General features: G+C 33.7%; 1 protein-coding gene across 1 annotated transcript; it reads right to left on the bottom strand.

Annotated features, from left to right (window-relative positions):
* Window positions 1–16,443: 16,443 nt before the first annotated feature.
* On the bottom strand, window positions 16,444–18,272 carry LOC107914133 (probable polyamine transporter At3g13620). Its single transcript, XM_016842921.2, has one exon. The coding sequence runs from the start codon at window positions 18,037–18,039 to the stop codon at window positions 16,639–16,641; it is 1,401 nt and encodes a 466-aa protein (XP_016698410.1). The 5' UTR covers window positions 18,040–18,272; the 3' UTR covers window positions 16,444–16,638.
* Window positions 18,273–18,827: the final 555 nt, after the last annotated feature.

Raw genomic sequence — 18,827 nt, 5'->3', positions numbered from 1 at the left:
CCTTGCCCACATACTGCAGACTTGATGGAAGAAAACAAAGAAGCTCGAATTCTCATACTAACCATTCACAATGCCAACAAAAACTACTATTCTCTATCGGCAGCAAATGAGAGGTAGTCTCCATGATTCTAGTAGCTGGGTTTAATGTAGACACTACACAATACAGCAACACCAAGTTTCAAGTTATTGGGAATTATCCATATTTATGGAAAATCAAAGATATGGGTATTAAATAATAGAAAGTCAAAGATATGGGTATCAAATGTTGGAAAGTCAAAGATATGGGTATCAAATATTGGCATAATAAAATCTGAGATATTTGCAATATATGGTCCCTAATTGTAAAGTGACTTTGCAAGTTGATCCCTGAACCTCAACTATAAATAGGCATAACCATCTCTCATTCTGTATCTCAAACTTGCCATTCTCTACTTAAGGCATTGTTTTCTCTCTCTCTCTTTGTAAATTCTCACTTGTATTTTAGAGTGAAATATATTTGGTAGTGCCCGAGGACGTAGGCAAAATTTGCTGAACCTCGTTAAATTCTTGTGTTCTTTATTGTATTATTCTGCATGAATTGTGTGTGTGATTGTAGTGATTTATTGTGCTATTAAATTACGATTGAGGGATATTCTGGCTAGGAAAGACCTGGTACTTAAGCGATCCTTGTGATCCACCTCTCTTTCCTGGGAATTGAACTTAGTGTGATTTTTTAGTACAATAATTTTACTCTTTTACACGCTTCCGCACAACAATTGGTATCAGAGCTAGATTCGTACTTGGGGAATACGATCGTTCACGGCACTGTTCACGTACTGTAGTTGGGATTGAGGAGAAAAAAATGGAAAAGTCATCGTCAAAGACTACTGTGACCAATGCGAAATTTGAAGTAGAGAAATTTGATGGTACCAATAATTTTGGTATGTGGCAATGTGAGATCCTGGATGTCTTATGTCAGCAAGAGCTGGATATAGCCCTTGAAGAAAAACCTGACAAGATGGATGACAAGGAGTGGGCCAAGATCAATAGACAGGCATGTGGAACAATTCGCCTATGTTTGGCCAAAGAGCAGAAGTACTCTGTTATGAGGGAGACATCAGCGAAGAAGTTGTGGGATACACTAGAAGAAAAGTTTCTAACAAAAAGTCTTGAAAATAGGCTTTATATGAAAAAGAAACTTTATCGATTCACGTATGCACCCGGTATGTCGATGAATGACCATGTGAACTCATTCAATAAAATTTTAGCAGATTTGCTAAATTTGGATGAGAAATTTGAAGATGAAGACAAGGCATTACTGTTGTTGAATTCTCTTCCTGATGAATATGATCATCTTACCACCACATTGCTTCATGGGAAGGATACAATCACATTTGATGCAGTCTGTAGTGCGTTGTATAGATCTGAGACTCGAAAGAAAGATAAAAAAGATCACAGAGATACAACTACAGAAGTCTTAACAGTAAGAAGTCGTTCGCGCAGCAACAAATCTGGTAGAAGGAGTAAGTCCAAAGGGAGACCTGCCAAAGATGAATGTGCTTTTTGTCGTGAGAAAGGGCATTGGAAAAAGAATTGTCCTAAGTTACAAAAGGGTAAAGCTATTTCTGATGCATGTGTAGCGGAGCATGATGAGGAGTCAGACTTTAGCTTGGTTGGCATGGCAATGGCATGTCATACAGATGAGTGGATTTTGGATTCGGGATGTACTTACCATATGTGTCCTAATAAGGACTAGTTTTCTAGTCTTAAAGAACTAGAAGGTGGAGTTGTTTTTATGGGCAATGATAGCGCTTGTAAGACAATGGGAGTAGGTACAATCCAATTGAAGAATCACGACGGCTCAATTCAAGTCTTGACAGATGTTTGCTACATACCTAGCTTGAAGAAAAATCTTATCTCATTAGGGGTCCTAGAATCTAAAGGGCTCACAATCACTTTGAGAGATGGATTACTAAAGGTAGTAGCTGGGGTATTGACGGTGATGAAAGGCACAAGAAGGAATAATCTGTACTATTTAAATGGAAGTACAGTTATTGGATCAACATCAACAGCTTTTACGAAAGATGCAGATTCAGAGGCTACCAGGTTATGGCATATGCGATTGGGACATGCTGGTGAAAAAGCTTTGCAGAGTTTGGCGAAGCAAGGCTTGTTGAAAGGTGCAAATTCTTGCAAATTGGAATTCTGTGAACATTGTGTTCTGGGCAAGCAGACGAGGATAAAATTTGGTTCAGCAATTCACAATACAAAAGAAATTCTGGACTACGTTCATAGTGATGTGTGGGGACCTACTAAAGTGGCTTCTTTGGGAGGTATGCACTATTTTGTTACTTTTGTTGATGATTATTCAAGAAAAGTATGGGTGTATCTAATGAAAAGGAAAAATGAAGTTTTGGATGTATTTCTAAAATGGAAGAAGATGGTGGAGACCCAGGCTGGTCGAAAAGTCAAACGGCTTCGATCAGACAATGGTACTGAGTATAAGAATGATCCATTTCTACAAGTATGTCACGATAAAGGTATTGTACGACACTTCACTGTTCGAGATACACCACAACAGAATGGGGTGGCAGAACGTATGAATCGGACTATACTGGAGAAAGTTCGATGTATGTTGTCCAATGCTGGATTGGGCAAAGAATTTTGGGCTGAGGCAGTTACATATGCGTGCCATCTAATTAACCGGTTGCCATCAGCTGCAATAAATGGAAAAACTCCTATGGAGAGGTGGGCTGGTAAACCTGCTATTGATTATGATTCTTTATATATTTTTGGTTCCACTGCATATTATCATGTAAAAGAATCTAAGTTAGACCCAAGAGCAAAGAAAGCATTATTCATGGGTATAACTGGTGGAGTAAAAGGATACCGTCTCTGGTGTCTTGATACAAGGAAAATAATTTTCAGTAGAGATGTGACTTTTGATGAATCAACCATGATGAAGAACAATGATTCACAAAAGGATAACACAACCAGTGGCACTTTGCAGCAGGTGGAGCTTGAAAAGGTTAATGATGATCCAGCTAATATTGAAGGAACAAATGATGAAGAAGTTTCGACCCAAGAACTTCTACAACAACATGATTCAATTGCATATAGAAGGCCAAGAAGAGAGATTCGTATGCCTGCTCGCTTTGATGATATAGTGGCCTATGCACTTCCAATTGTAGATGATGATGTTCCTTCTACTTACACAGAAGCAAGAAGTAACTCTGATAGTGTAAAGTGGAAGCAAGCTATGAATGAAGAAATGCAGTCTCTTCATAAAAATAGGACTTGGGAGTTGGTGACACTACCTAAAGGAAAGAAGGCAATTGGATGCAAATGGGTATATGCAAAGAATGAAGGATTTCCTGATAAAAATGAAGTTCGATACAAGGCTAGATTGGTAGCAAAGGGTTACGCTCAGAAAGAAGGAATAGACTACAATGAAGTATTTTCTCCAGTTGTGAAGCATTCGTCTATTCGGATTTTGCTAGCCTTGGTTGCGCAATATGATCTTAAACTAGTTCAGCTCGATATGAAGACCGCATTTTTACACGGTGATTTGGAAGAGGAAATCTATATGACTCAGCCAGATGGATTCAAGGTTGCTGATAAAGAAAATTGGGTTTGCAAACTAACAAAGTCGCTTTATGGATTGAAACAATCTCCAAGGCAGTGGTACAAGAGATTTGATCAGTTCATGAAAGGGCAAAGGTATACAAGAAGTAAATTTGATCATTGCGTGTATTTTCAGAAGCTACAAGAAGGATTTTTCGTATACTTGCTCTTATATGTTGATGATATGTTGATAGCATCTAAGAGTAAAGTTGAAATTGAGAGATTGAAGACTCAACTCAACCTTGAGTTTGAGATGAAAGATCTAGGTGAAGCTAAGAAGATCCTTGGCATGGAAATATGTAGGGATAGAGCTCATGGCAGAGTTAGTTTATCTCAGAAGCAATATTTAAAGAAGATACTACAGAAGTTTGGCATGAACGAGCAGACTAAAGTTGTAAGTACCCCGTTGGCTTCTCATTTCAAGCTTTCTGCACAACTATCTCCTTCGACAAATACGGAACAAGAATACATGTTACAAGTTCCGTATTCTAATGCAGTAGGTAGCTTGATGTATGCAATGGTGTGTACAAGACCCGACATTTCACAGGCAGTTAGTATAGTGAGCATGTATATGCATAATCCTAGAAAAGGACATTGGCAAGCTGTGAAATGGATTCTACGGTATATTCATAAGACCATGGATATTGGATTACTGTTCAAGCAGGATACTACACTTGGTAAAGGTGTTGTTGGGTACGTTGATTCTGATTATGCCGGTGATTTGGACAAACGAAGATCAACCACTGGTTATGTGTTTACTCTTGCTGGAGGACCAATAAGTTGGAAGTCTACACTACAGTCTACAGTTGCGTTGTCAACCACAGAAGCTGAATACATGGCTGTAACAAAGGCTGTAAAGGAAGCTATTTGGTTACAAGGTATGGTTAAAACCTTGGGATTGGTCCAGGAGCATATTAATGTGTATTGTGATAGTCAAAGTGCTATTCATTTAGCAAACAATCAAGTCTATCATGCACGTACAAAGCATATCGATGTACGTTTCCACTTTGTGCGGGAAATTATTGATGAGGGGAAAATTCACCTTCAGAAGATTAAGACTGCAGATAATCCCGCAGATATGATGACCAAGGTGGTAACAACAATCAAGTTCGAACATTGTTTGAACTTGATCAATATTCTGCATGTTTAACAGTTGAAGAATGCACTATCAAGTGTTGTTGACAAAGGCAGAGAGAATTGTGTGAAGATAAGATTACTCGAATCAAATCTTCAAGGTGGAGATTATTGGGAATTATCCATATTTATGGAAAATCAAAGATATGGGTATCAAATAATAGAAAGTCAAAGATATGGGTATCAAATATTGGAAAGTCAAAGATATGGGTATCAAATATTGGCATAATAAAATCTGAGATATTTGCAATATATGGTCCCTAATTGTAAAGTGACTTTGCAAGTTGATCCCTGAACCTCAACTATAAATAGACATAACCATCTCTCATTCTGTATCTCAAACTTGCCATTCTCTACTTAAGGCATTGTTTTCTCTCTCTCTCTTTGTAAATTCTCACTTGTATTTTGGAGTGAAATATATTTGGTAGTGCCCGAGGACGTAGGCAAAATTTGCTGAACCTCGTTAAATTCTTGTGTTCTTTATTGTATTATTCTGCATGAATTGTGTGTGTGATTGTAGTGATTTATTGTGCTATTAAATTACGATTGAGGGATATTCTGGCTAGGAAAGACCTGGTACTTAAGCGATCCTTGTGATCCACCTCTCTTTCCTGGGAATTGAACTTAGTGTGATTTTTTAGTACAATAATTTTACTCTTTTACACGCTTCCGCACAACACAAGTATCAGATTTAAATGGTCTGACAACTACCAAGTAATTGTTTTTTAACTTTGTTTTCGAAAAGGAAACAACCAAAAAAAAAAACTTTGTACAAATTATATTTTTAATTCATTTGTTAAAGTAGCTTTTAACTTGAAAAAAAAAAGAGGGTATTATAAGGGATTTTTAACTTGGATATTATTTCTAACCCTTTGTATTTGCATAAATTACATGATTATTAATTTTGTAATTACATGATTAGTTAATTAATATTGCTTAGTGATAGCAGGCAAAAGGTATTAACTGATGTATACTAATTGAATACTGCATGAAATCATATATAAGAACTCTTATTCACTATGTTTATGTTATTGAGATTTGGACGAGCATGTTAGTTAAATGTATTTATTTTACTTACTGATTTTTGACATGCTAAGATTAGTACACAACAACTTGGTTTACTTTCTAATACTAATGATATTTTTATGAAAAATGTATAAACATATGTTTACGAAATAATATTCTATCTATAAAAAGATTTGGTATTTAAGATTTAAAAGTGTCCGTTATAACCCACCTCTCTTGCGTTAATTATTATTCTTATTCTAAGTTTACTAGAATTAGGTTATGATGTAAATATAAATTGATTGTAGTTGTGCTAGTAAGATTAAAATATATTTTTCTTAAAATATTTAAATTTAAAACCTATTATGAGTAAAAGAGTTCATATATGCTTTTACTTGAAAAGCTCGGTGGGAAACCATCTTATAAGAAAACTGGTAAAATATTTTTTGATTTTATAGAAGAATTATCTTCCTAAATTAAAATATTTAAAAGTGTGGATAATGATAATAGATGGATTGAGGATTTGGTTGGGCATCATTTGCCAAAGACCACACGAACAAGATTTTGGCTCCTCCTACTTATGGTAATTACGAGATGAATGGTATTTTGATTTGGGGCCATGCGCCTAATGGGGTTTATTTTACTAGGTTCGGATACAATTGGCTACTTCTTAACTCATTGGGATATGGACCGCATTGTGTTTATTGGAATGAAATTTAAACGTTAAAGATACTTTCCAAGATCAAGATGGTTGGGTGGAGATTTGGTCATTCATCCTGGCCACAACTATTAAATGTTATTTTTCCATCGTCAAATGACCCTCAATGTAGAAGATGCAGTGGTTCAAAAAAGTATATTATGCATTCCATTTGGGATTACCCTTTCTCAAAAATGGTACTGATTTTATGTGCTATTGATGACACTGTAATGCCCAATTATTGCCTGGGCTCAGTTGAATAAATAAAATTCAATATTTAAAGTCCAAATACATAGGCCCAACGTGGCCCAAATTGTTTTAACCTACTAAAACCTATACCCATTACACCGGTCCAAATAACTAAAGCCCAAACCAATTAAAACCCGAATCAGCCCAAGGCTAAGAAAATAAGAAACCCTAGGGTTTCTGGAGATCTCAGCGCCGCAGCCACTAGGGCTTTCCCTCGGCCCCACGAGCCACGCCTCCGAGCCACTCCACGCCAGCCTCTACCTTCGTACGCGCCGAGCCACGTCACACGTCTCCGTATCCGTACCTGCAATGCAACAAACACCTGTAACACACAAAGCAACAGAGGACAAACAAACGAAAAGGGGGCAGAAATCGACAGCAAATCAGAGAAAAATAGCAGAAAATAAGAAAAATGTAAAAAAAGGGGGATTCGGGGGAGGATTTCTTTTATTTTTTCTTTTCATTTTATTTTCTGTAACTCTAGCTATAAAGAAGCCAATACAAACACTGTAAAAGGGGGACGCATATTTGAATACAAAAAAATCGAAATACCGAAAGGTGATTTCTGGGTTTATTTTCTTCTTCATTTTGCTGGGTTTAGTTTCATTTCTTTTCTTTCCTTTTCTGATTTTTGTGTTCATTAATCGATAGTTAAGTGAGAAACAATAAAAAGAAAAGAAAAAAAACATACCTGGCGATAGGATTTCGGCCTTCTCCGTTGTCATCGGAGAATAGGTTGAAATCAGAGGCTGTTTGCATGCCTGAGGAGCGTAGAACGGCGCAGAGTCTTTTAAGTTTAGGTTTTGATTTAATGTAAACGGTAGTTTTAGGTTTTTTTAGTTTTAAACGCAGGACTTAAAACGTCACCGTTTAGAGCCAATATAATGGCATTGAAACGGCGCCGTTTTGAAGACCCGATCTGAACGGTGACCCGATCTGGGAAGGATCCGCGCACTATGGATCGTTTGGTTTATTTACTTAATGAATCCTTCCGTGTTTAATGAAATTATGATTTGACTTCTATTTTTGATTTGTAATTTATACCTTGTATTTAATTCTGTATTCACTTAGATCCAAATATAAACAGCGTTGTTTGAGGCCGGGACCGGTGGTCTCAAAACAGCATCGTATGACGCTAGCATCCACGCGGTGACCATCGGTCTATTTGTGCGACAAGTCCCCTTTGTTTTGTATTCTTTCAACCTGATTTTATTCAAATGTTTTTAATTTAGATCGTATATTTGAGTCCAATTTCATTCAGATCCACGGTTAGACGGCGTCGTTTTCGCTGGTGTGAATTGAGTTTGCAGACCTATGCGTTTAATTGCTGTTTTAGTCCCTGGGTTTTGAATCAATGACAAATAAACCTTCAAACATTTTCATTTTAATTTAAATCCTTTTTTGTTACGTTTACTATTATTTTTAGTATTTTCTTTAATTTTATAATTTTTCTTAATATTTTCTAGTATTCTTTTGTCTTTATGTTAGTTATATCTTTTACTTATCTCTTTTCATATTTATTACTAGTATGTTTCGTGATTTTAAATTTTTTTGTAAAAAATGACATTCAATTTTGTTTATTTATTTTTATTTGTGAATCAAATTCTTTGTTTAGGCGTTCTAGAGTTGTTATCATGCGTTATTTTTTAGATTTGTTATATTATTATTAAAACGTTGTTTCATTGCAATGCTTTAATGTTTTATCATGCGTTCCTACTATATAAAATTATTTTTATAATAATTTAATTTGTATAATTTATATAACACCCCTTACCCGTATTCAATACCGGAATAGGGTACGAGGCATTACCAAAACACATGCACTTGTAAACGTATTTAACCGAGTTATAAAATTTCATCTAAATTAAAACTTTCAAAACAATTAACATGCTCCTATAACTTTTCACAATATATCCTCAAAATGTTGTAATCATAATAATTAGGGCTTACGAGACCCGATACATACTCATGCAATTCAATGCTTCATTTCCATTTCCTTCAATTCGCAATTTCTCATGCTCACGATTTAGATCATATCACTAGCAATTTCCATTTAATTCACGTACAATTTAATGACATCAAGTTCAACACTAATACGTATTTACCATTTAACTCAATGTTTATTGATTATACCATTCAATAACACATTTATAAAATTCTCAATTTTGCAATGAAAATATCACTTTAGCTTGAATAACAACATCGTCCTGATATAAATACACTACCACTTATCCATTTACTTTAATTCTTTTGGGTCCATTTGTCACTTACCATCCTTAATCAAATTAGGGAACGGTTACGGAAAATTGAGTACTTCACTTTCACTTTACCATAGTATAACTATGGTCTTACGTACGATCACTTATCACTGATCAGATAAGTGTAGCTAGGCTACCACTTATCACTTTGTCACTTGATCAGATAAGTGTAGCTAAGGCTACCACTTATCACTTTCTCACTTGATCAGATAAGTGTAGCTAAGGCTAACACTAATCACTTTGTCACTTGATCAGATAAGTATAGCACTTATCACTTTTTCACTTGATCAGATAAGTATAGCACTTATCACTTTTTCACTTGATCAGATAAGTGTAGCTAAAGCTACCACTTATCACTTTATCTCTTGATCAGAAGTACTCAAATCCGGCGTTCCGCTTAATTTGATCATTTATTCGATTTTCGCATTTTTATTTTACTCTCATTTCAAAAATGAATACATTTCACCATACATTGTATAATTCATGAAATTAACATTTAATCATTAAATTTCAGCCATATGAACTTACTATTTCATTATCTTTCCACACTTGTTTCTATGCACATCACACAAGATATAAGCATATCATTCAACCATAGTTGCAAGCTAGTGTATTTAAACATAACTCTTTTTGGAACTCACTGTTGGATCGCCGGCACCCCTATGGCGCAGCGAAAAATAAAAATCTGACAATCTTAACCAGGGATCCATGTGTGAGGAACGAATCGGGGTGAAAGAGGTTGCGAAATTACCTAATGTTTATTCAGAGTAGACAGCAACACCTCAACAACGAGTAGTCTGATCTGCTGTCGAACCAAACCGCAATCTATCGTGATTCCGGCCTCTATATAATCCACCCAGTTGACTACGAACGGAAGGAATCCCCAAAACAGTTTTGAGAGTTATTTTTCTTTAAAGGCTGCTAGACTCAAAACAAAAAAAAACAGGATTATATATATCTTTTTGTTTTAGGGTTTTTTTTAAGAATTAAATAAATATAATAATATTTTAATCTGAAAATTATAATTACATTAATTATAATATAAGTTCGGTAAACCATATATTTATTTGGATTCTTATGCTAACCAAATTCATGTCTTCACTATACGTACAACAACCTTGTACATAATGTGTTGGAAATTTGATTACCGAATTAAATTAATTATATAATTAATTTAATTCAAGCGACCCCAAAAACAATACCAACTATGGTTTATTCCGTTCATTTCAACTATAGGGTGTGACCCTGTAGGTTCTTGTAACGTTAGCAGTAACACTAGAACGATTCTAATGCTACGAACAATGAGTGACATCTAGCAATGCATCATTGCTACCTAAGTCACAAGAGATCATGATTCGACATAACCTTTTTATGATTAACCTTTTATGCAATAATCCTTAAGTCCTTTATCTCTGGATTGGACACAAGTCATGGAATAGTCACACTTGCATTGTCCATTCCATGTTCCTTGATATCTTAAGCAGACTACGATATACAAATAAGTATGACACCTAATATCAACTTATTTGAGCATGGCCATGCATTTCTAGTCTCACTTAATCAAGTGGCCTAAGATATTACTCTCATTATGTAGGAGGGACTTATCCTATATCGACCAACCATATCCCTCTACATAGATTGTGGTATATCCAACATCAGTCTTTATAGAACAACCAGTTACGGTGTACGTTTGACTGTATCAAAATATACAACTCACGATGTTGGGATTATGATGATCTCAAGTCTGAGGATCATATAAATATTAATCATTATGAGTAATGTCGTGACAATTACCTAATAATCCAAGAAACATACTCATAACGGGTCAGTCCAATATGTTGTTCTCTAACACACATATTCATGTAATGATTCTGACATTCCATATCAATGATAACTCTTTATCATCAATTAACTACACGTTAGTCTTAATGCATTATCGTTGTCCTATCCAACAATAATACTTGACTAAGGAACTTTTAAGAATAATCATATTATTCTCAAGACATTATTATAAAACAGTTTATTTATATACACAGAAAAGAAACTGAAATAATAATGGTAACGCCTTATATTAATAAACATGATAAATTAAGTATGTTATTACAACCATCTCATGATTGATCTTTGGGCATACTCTAACACTAACCACACGATAAACCATTTCAATGCATAACTTATAAATTTAACGTGGCATAATCTAGCCACTACTTGGCCAAAGTCTAAGCATATACACCAAATATGTTAGCCAAATACACGTATAGCATAAGCATTATAAGCATGGATGAGCACAACATTTATTCATGTATCAGGCTTACCAACATGTGTTAATTCATAAACCATTCATGACATTATTTCATGTCAAATCATATACCGAATATACCATACACACATACTATGAAACTTTTATTTTCACACATAAGCTTAAACCATGACCAATAATGCACAAATATAAGCATCATTTCTATTTCATCGTTTATCAATTAAAATCAAGCATATGACCAATTATACACAAATCATTCATATATTTCCCAATTTTCCTCCTCCTCCTCTCCATTCCACATCCTTAATGTGTATAACACACTTAAACAACATTAGCTATAATTTCACTATTCACTCACATGTATATTCAAAACTGTTTATCCGAGTCAGAGTTACTAAATTATTTTTATCCGGAGCTACCAAGCTCCAAATTAAGATCCGTTAATTTTCCCTGAAATTAGACTCACATATATTTATACCATAAAATTTTCAGAATTTTTGGTTTAGCCAAATAGTACAGTTTATTCTTTAAATTTTCCCCTGTTTCGCTGTCTGACAGTTCCGACCACTCTTCACTAAAAATTAATTATCTCATTGTACAGAATTTGAATGATGTTTTCGTTTGTTTCTTATAAAAATAGACTCATTAAGGATTCTAACCATATAAATTATAACTCATAATCATTTTTTGTAAAATTTTTAATGATTTTACAAAGTCAGAACAGGGGAACCCGAATTCATTCTGACCTTGTCTCACAAAATCTATTATATCTCATTATTTACAATTTCATTGCTCACACCGTTTCTTTTATAAGAAACTAGACTCAATAAGCTTTAGTTTCATATTTTATTCATCCTCTAATTAAATCTCTACAATTTTTGGTGATTTTTCAAAGTTACACTACTGCTGCTGTCCAAAACTGCTTTAGTGCAAAATGTTGATTTCCATTTTGCCCCAAATTTCACAGTTTATACAATTCGGTCCTTTCTTAATTAACCCCTCAATTAATCTAATTTTCTCAATTAATACTCTACCTAGGCATTATAAGTTGTTACACAACTATTGAAATTCATAATTTCCACATATAACTCTATCTTCAAACTCTTTTACTATTAGGTCCCAAACATTCACTTTCTATTCAATTCTTTCAATAAAATCAGCATATGAACAATTTAAAGCTCTAATTTCATGATAAATCATCATATAATTCCAGCACATATTCATATCAACTTTCAACTTCTTTCATCAAATCAAAAACTAATGAATTTAACAAGTGGGTCTAGTTGTAAAAGTCATAAAAATACAAAAATTTCAAGAAATAGTCAAGAATTGAACTTACTTGTAATAAAAATATGAAGAACCAGCTTGAAGAAGCCCTTCCATGGTGTTTTAGCTAATGAGAATTCAGAAAAATGAAGAGAAATCTAGATAATTCCACTTTGGTCCTAACTTTATTAAGCAAATTTTACAATATTCCAATTTTGCCCTTAATTCTTCTTACTTTCTTGCTGATTTCATGCCTTTGCCGTCCAGCCCAAATAGACCTTGGGTCTATTTTTCTTTTAAGCCCTCTTCCTTTTATCATTTAAGCTATTTAATCATTTCCCAAAATTTTGCATTTGTTACAATTTAGTCCTTTTTGTTCAATTAATTATCGGAACTTTAAAATTTCTTAACGAAACTTTAATACTAACTTTTAACACTCCATAAATATTTATAAAAATATTTATGGCTAGGTTTAAAATCCCCGAGGTCTTGATACCTCATTTCGATTCTAATTATTTTAATATTTATTTCTAGTGCACTATTCACTATTTCAAAAATTTTCCTAATTTCACATTTAACTTATACTTACTAAATTAATAATATTTTCTACCCATTTGTCGAATTTAGTGATCTCAAATCACCGTTCCGACACCTCTGAAAATTCAGGCCATTACATTTTTTTTCTCGTCGGATTTGTGGTCCCGAAACCACTGTTCCGACTAGACCTAAAATCGGGCTATTACAATTTATCAATGATTTTAAATTATATTCTTTTAGACTAATTCCTATATTCTATTTATTCAAAATATTCAAATATTGCATTCATTCCAATATATATTATTATATATTATTTATAGTATGCTTATGAAAGATTCATTCTAAATCTATGCTTGTACGTCTTATAATATTCACTTCAAAATTCATTCAAATAAAATTATTTTATTTAACATCATTCTTAATTTTCTTTTAAATCTACTTCCAAACCCAAATGTATCGTTGCTTTTTTTAAAAAAAAATCATTGTTGAGATGATATATTCCTTACCTTAATGTGTCATTTGAAATTGATTATTGATTCTTTTAATTTTCAATTGTTAATATTGGTATTTGCTTAATGCGCTTAAAATTATTATTGTTATTTTTATTTGAATTTATCTATTGCTTGCTTAATATTTTTGTGTACGATTGGATTGCAAGTTATTCTATTACATTGTACATTTGTGTTCAATTGTACCATATTTGTTTTAAAAATAATGTTTCATTAAAGCATTAGAATCATTTTATTTCACAAATTTTCAAAAAAGGCTCTGTGTTAGCGATTCTCGAGATAATTGTGTCCTAACTTACTGGGCTTCAATTCTTCTCGATGAATTTGAATAGCCAAGTGTTTATTTTGGTAAAACCATATAATTTTAAAATAAAGCTTTTGAGGCTTCAAAATGTTGGATCCTAACTTACTGGATACGGCATTTTGTTATCCCGATTTTAAAAATAAAGGCAATGTTTGAAGTTTAGGAATTTCGAGAAATTGAACCCTAACTTACTGGATTCTGATTTCTCGTTTGACTTGAATGACCAAATAACCTTCTCAAAATACATGAATTTAAAAATTTAAAAATTAAAAAGGACAAATCTAATTTCGAAGATTGAATTTTTGCACCCTAACTCACTGGGGGTGGTAATTTATTTCTGTGAAATAAGTGCGTCTTATCATTCAATTTAGTTTATTTAAGTTTGCTCACCAAAAGATCGTATTTTAAAATCTTTTCAAAGTTTCGACATTAAGACATTAAACAATCAATTCGGTACCAATTTTGGGCGTCACGAGAGTGCTAGCCCTTCCTCATGCGTAACCGACCCCCGGACCTGTTTTCTCAAAATTCGCAGACCTAAAATTATTTTCAAGGTGATCCGATCACATCTCAATAAAAGATCGGTGGCGACTCCCATTTCATTTTCAAAGTCGATCCCTATTTTCAAATCAAATTTTAAAAATGGTTTCGACAGATAGCTTATTAAATGTTACTTTTTGTAGGGCCATTGGTTGGTTGGAGTTCTCCATGAGGAAGCTTGACAAGGAGGCCTTTACAAGCCTTTTGGTGGTCTTTTAGCATTTTTGAAATGGTAGGAACATTGATATTACTCAAGGAAAGGCAATGGCCCGCAAGATGCTGTTATTCGTGTTCGAACCTTTTATAGAGACTTGAGGGTTCACAACCTTATTCGTACACCCATTCTGCTTAGGAGGCCGAGGGTTGTGAAGGGAAATCTCGCGTGGAGAGCAGCTCAAGATTAATGTTGATACGGCTTGGCTTGCTAGGGAGCACCAATTCAAATCAAGCAATCCCATAGCTTTGAGATTGCTTTTATAATCAGTTATAAACTATAGGTAATAATTGCATACGGCACCCCACAAGTGGGAAGCCAGCTCATGTAGAAAGTTAATGTGGGGATGACACCCAAATTATTTTTGTTCAAATGAATGCTATCCACTTGCAAGTGTCATTTTCAACGAGTGTACGGTACCAATAAAGGAAAAAATATAGATAATAAATTTTATGAAATAGAGATATTTTTATTTTTCTATAGAAAATAAAATAATAATAGAGAAAACATGTTTAATTGAATTTTTTTCAAAAAATTAGAAAATGAAAAATATTTGTTTTAATTGCCTTCATTAAAATTATTTTGTAAAATTGAAAAAAATTAAAAACAATGATTTTTAACGTTGATGAATGGACACAAACACAAAATATCAAATTTCTAGTGGGGTTTAAATACATATAAATGTAGAAATTATTTTATTTCTCATTATTCCACTATGTGAAAAAAAGTTAAACAAACGTATTTTCATATTTTTATTTTTGGAAACAAAATTTTATTTGTAAAAACACCCTCTCAAGTCCCTATCAATTTTTTGATTTTGGACAAATTAGTCTCCCCGAGTAATTGAGTCCTTGTACTTAAAAGTGATATATATATATATAATATAGCAATATGAGGATAAAAAAAGGAAATAAAAAATAATAATCATGTTTACATTATAATTTTTTGACACATGACATTATTTTGAAGTGCTTCTTTACAATTTGGGCAAATTATCATTTTATTCCATACATTTTAATTCTTTAAGTTATTTCATACATTTTGTTTAAAAATTTTTATATGTGAAATATAAAGTTGATTTTAAGTAAATTAAATTTTTTATTTTAATATTTTACTTAATTGAATTAAATTTTAATGTTATAATATTAAACTTAATGAATATTAATTTGTTAAGCTTAAAGTATAATTTTTTTTTTAAAAAATACACATTAATAAAATTTATCAAATTAAATTTATATTTTTTAAATATAATAATAGTTAATTACATTTATGGATTAAAATAGAGCAAAGATAAATAAAAAATAAAAAAATTGGATAATAACAATTTTAATATTAAAACATGTAAATATAAAGAACAAACGCTAACACTCAGGTGGACACTTCCAAAGTATATGGCTCTGGTGAAAGAGCATATGCAGAATAGGTGATCCATGGTTTCGTCCTCAAGTATCTATTAGTTCATGAAGTTGCTGCTAAGTTTCAGAATTAGTAGGTTTCTAAATTCCATAGACCACGCTATCCGTCCAAATTTAAGATATTTTGAACAAAAATATTAAGCCTGAAAAAAAGGAGACTGACACATGCCTAAGGGGTGTTTTCATCATTTTAATTTCTATTTGCCATAGGGTTTTTTTTTTTTGAAGATAAAAATTATTTTCTAAAAGTGAAAATAAAAATGAGGAATATTTCCATAAACCCTTTGTTTCGTTTTATTCTTAAGCTTTTGCTATCCCTAGTTCAACTTGATTAGTTGTCCATTGGAAGAAGCAAAGGTGTGAGAAAGTCAATGATTGAGTTGTTTGATGCGTCACTCATCAACTTTGTTTTGGTCCCACATTAATACAAAAGAAGAAAAAACAAAAGTTAATTCACAACTTTGAATCGCTACCTCTATGGTAAATATTTTCACTTCTAGTCATAGCTTTCGTAAACACATTTTTTACATAAGCAACAATTAAAAGAATAGGGATATAATCATATTCTTTAACATAATAATTGATAATAAACTAATTTTTACATCAGCAAAAAAAAGAATAGGGATATAAGTTATAATAATCACTACTCACCCTACCTGTTCCAAACCTTCATCCTCCACATTGGTCGGCCTCTTGGATTTGCAAAATCTCATTACAAAGTACCATACGACTGTAACAAGTGTAACCAGACAACTCACTGAAAACACAGTTCCAGTAGCCACTGATATGATATAGACCAAAAACCCAGAAGGGATCAAGCACATCACTACCAAACCAGGCAACTTCATCGGCACTTTAAATGGTCTTTTCATTGTTGGCAACTTTCTCCTCAACCATAGGAATGATGCAAATTCAAGCAACATCCCTAAACTATATAAGAAATTAACTGAAGAAATTAAGGTAGTAAAGTTTATAAAAGAAACTCCAATAGTTATGGAAGTTGAGACCAGAATTCCCACCCAAGGTGTGTTAAACCACTTGGATCTTACCGAGAAACATTGTGGCAAAAACCCTAATTCAGCCATTCCTAGAAGCTGATAAACACAGCTGCTCAACTGTGCTTCATATAGTCCAATGATGGATAAAACAGCACCAATTTCAAGAAACACTTTTAACCATTTGCCTGCGATGATTTGAGCCACATCAGCAAAATACCCTTCAACCCAAGCTTGTTGATTGAGTGGTGTAGCCCCAGTAGCAGCTAAAAGAGGCACTAAGTAAGCTAAACAAGTGAGCAAACCAGCTGAGAAAAGGGCTTTAGGGAATGTCTTTTGGGGTTGCTCAACTTCACCTGCCAAAGTACTGGCATTATCCCAGAAGTTGAGGTTCCAAAAGAGGGTATTGAAAAACAATGACCAATTTTTTTCTACACCTTGATTACCCAAACTAATCCATCTGCTAGGATCAATCATGGGAATTGAAAACAAAGCCAATAATAGGAATGGGATGAGTGAAATAACACCTAAACACACGGCAGTGTAACCCACTATGACCAAACCTGTGTAGTTCAAGAAAGAAAGGAACAAAGTAGAGAAGAGTATAGCAGCATAGCGAGGCAGCCCCGAAGAGAGAAGTGGGAAAACTAACTTGATATAATCGACACAAAGAACTGGGTAGGAGGCTAAGTTGATAACCCCACTGAGGAATTTCCAAGAGCCCATAAGTGAACCCCAGAATGGCCCAAAAGCCCTGTGCGCCCACATAACGTAGCCACCGTTACCAGGGAAGGCGGTGGCCAGCTCAGCCGTGACCAAGGCCTCAGGTATGCTCCAGATGAAAGGGAAAATAAGGAAACCAAGTATGGCCCAAAGGGGACCAGCGGCACCCACAGCAGCCTCCTCGCCATATGCACCCCCGGATACCTCGAAGTAGATGAGGAAGATGAGGGGGATGATGGATAGCTTTTTGGGATTATGGATGGCGGTGGTGGTGGTTGGAAGAGTTTCTTCCTGGTCGAGGAGGTAGTCTTGGGCGGAGTCTTCCAACATGATAAGAGAAAATTTTCAAGTTTTGTGGGATTGAGTTTGGATTCTTGAATCTTGAATATTCATTGTTGAGTTATATAATGGTGATAGTAGGACAAACAATGCCTGCCATTTGCCTTTTGCTAACCAACGCTGGGCCCAACCTTTTTCTTTTTCCCCTGCCAATTGATGAAGTAGCTAGATCCTTTATGTTTTAAGGTGTAGAAATGGTAGGACAAAACTTACAGAAACCTACTTCCCCTAATCAGCATTTCCTTATTTAGATAAGAATTCATTTAGTAATAATAATTAATTTTCTCATTTTAGGTATTTTCTAAAAAAAAAACAAAACGCTTATATCTTATTCTCATAATTGAAAGTAAATTATACAATTAAAAGATGAAATAAACCAGCAGCACCTCCAGGCTCCAAGCACCATTCCTTATCATATTGCAAAATGAGTGGTGGAGCATTTAATTTAAACTGGGGCAGGGCCACCAAGTTGGGACTTGGGAGTCACATGTGATCCACTTTACGGTCTGTAAAAAGAATTCTGTATAACTTTTTTTACTTTTTTAAACTATAACTGGATTTTCCTTATATCAACTTTTATATAACAAGAAAAAACCATTTTTTAATAGTAATAACATCTGATAACGCACAAACCCCACATCCTATTTTATCTCTCCTCCATGATGATTGGAGCTACATAAGCTCCGCATGCTTTATATCTTCCTTTTTATTAAAGTAATAAAATAATTTGGAAAAGAATGTTTGAACCGAATAATCAAGGAAAATTATAAGGTTAAATC

The sequence above is a fragment of the Gossypium hirsutum genome, chromosome D08 (genome assembly GCF_007990345.1).
Source record: "Gossypium hirsutum isolate 1008001.06 chromosome D08, Gossypium_hirsutum_v2.1, whole genome shotgun sequence".
NCBI classification, from domain to species: domain Eukaryota; kingdom Viridiplantae; phylum Streptophyta; class Magnoliopsida; order Malvales; family Malvaceae; genus Gossypium; species Gossypium hirsutum.
This window is presented reverse-complemented; position numbering and strand designations above follow the sequence as displayed.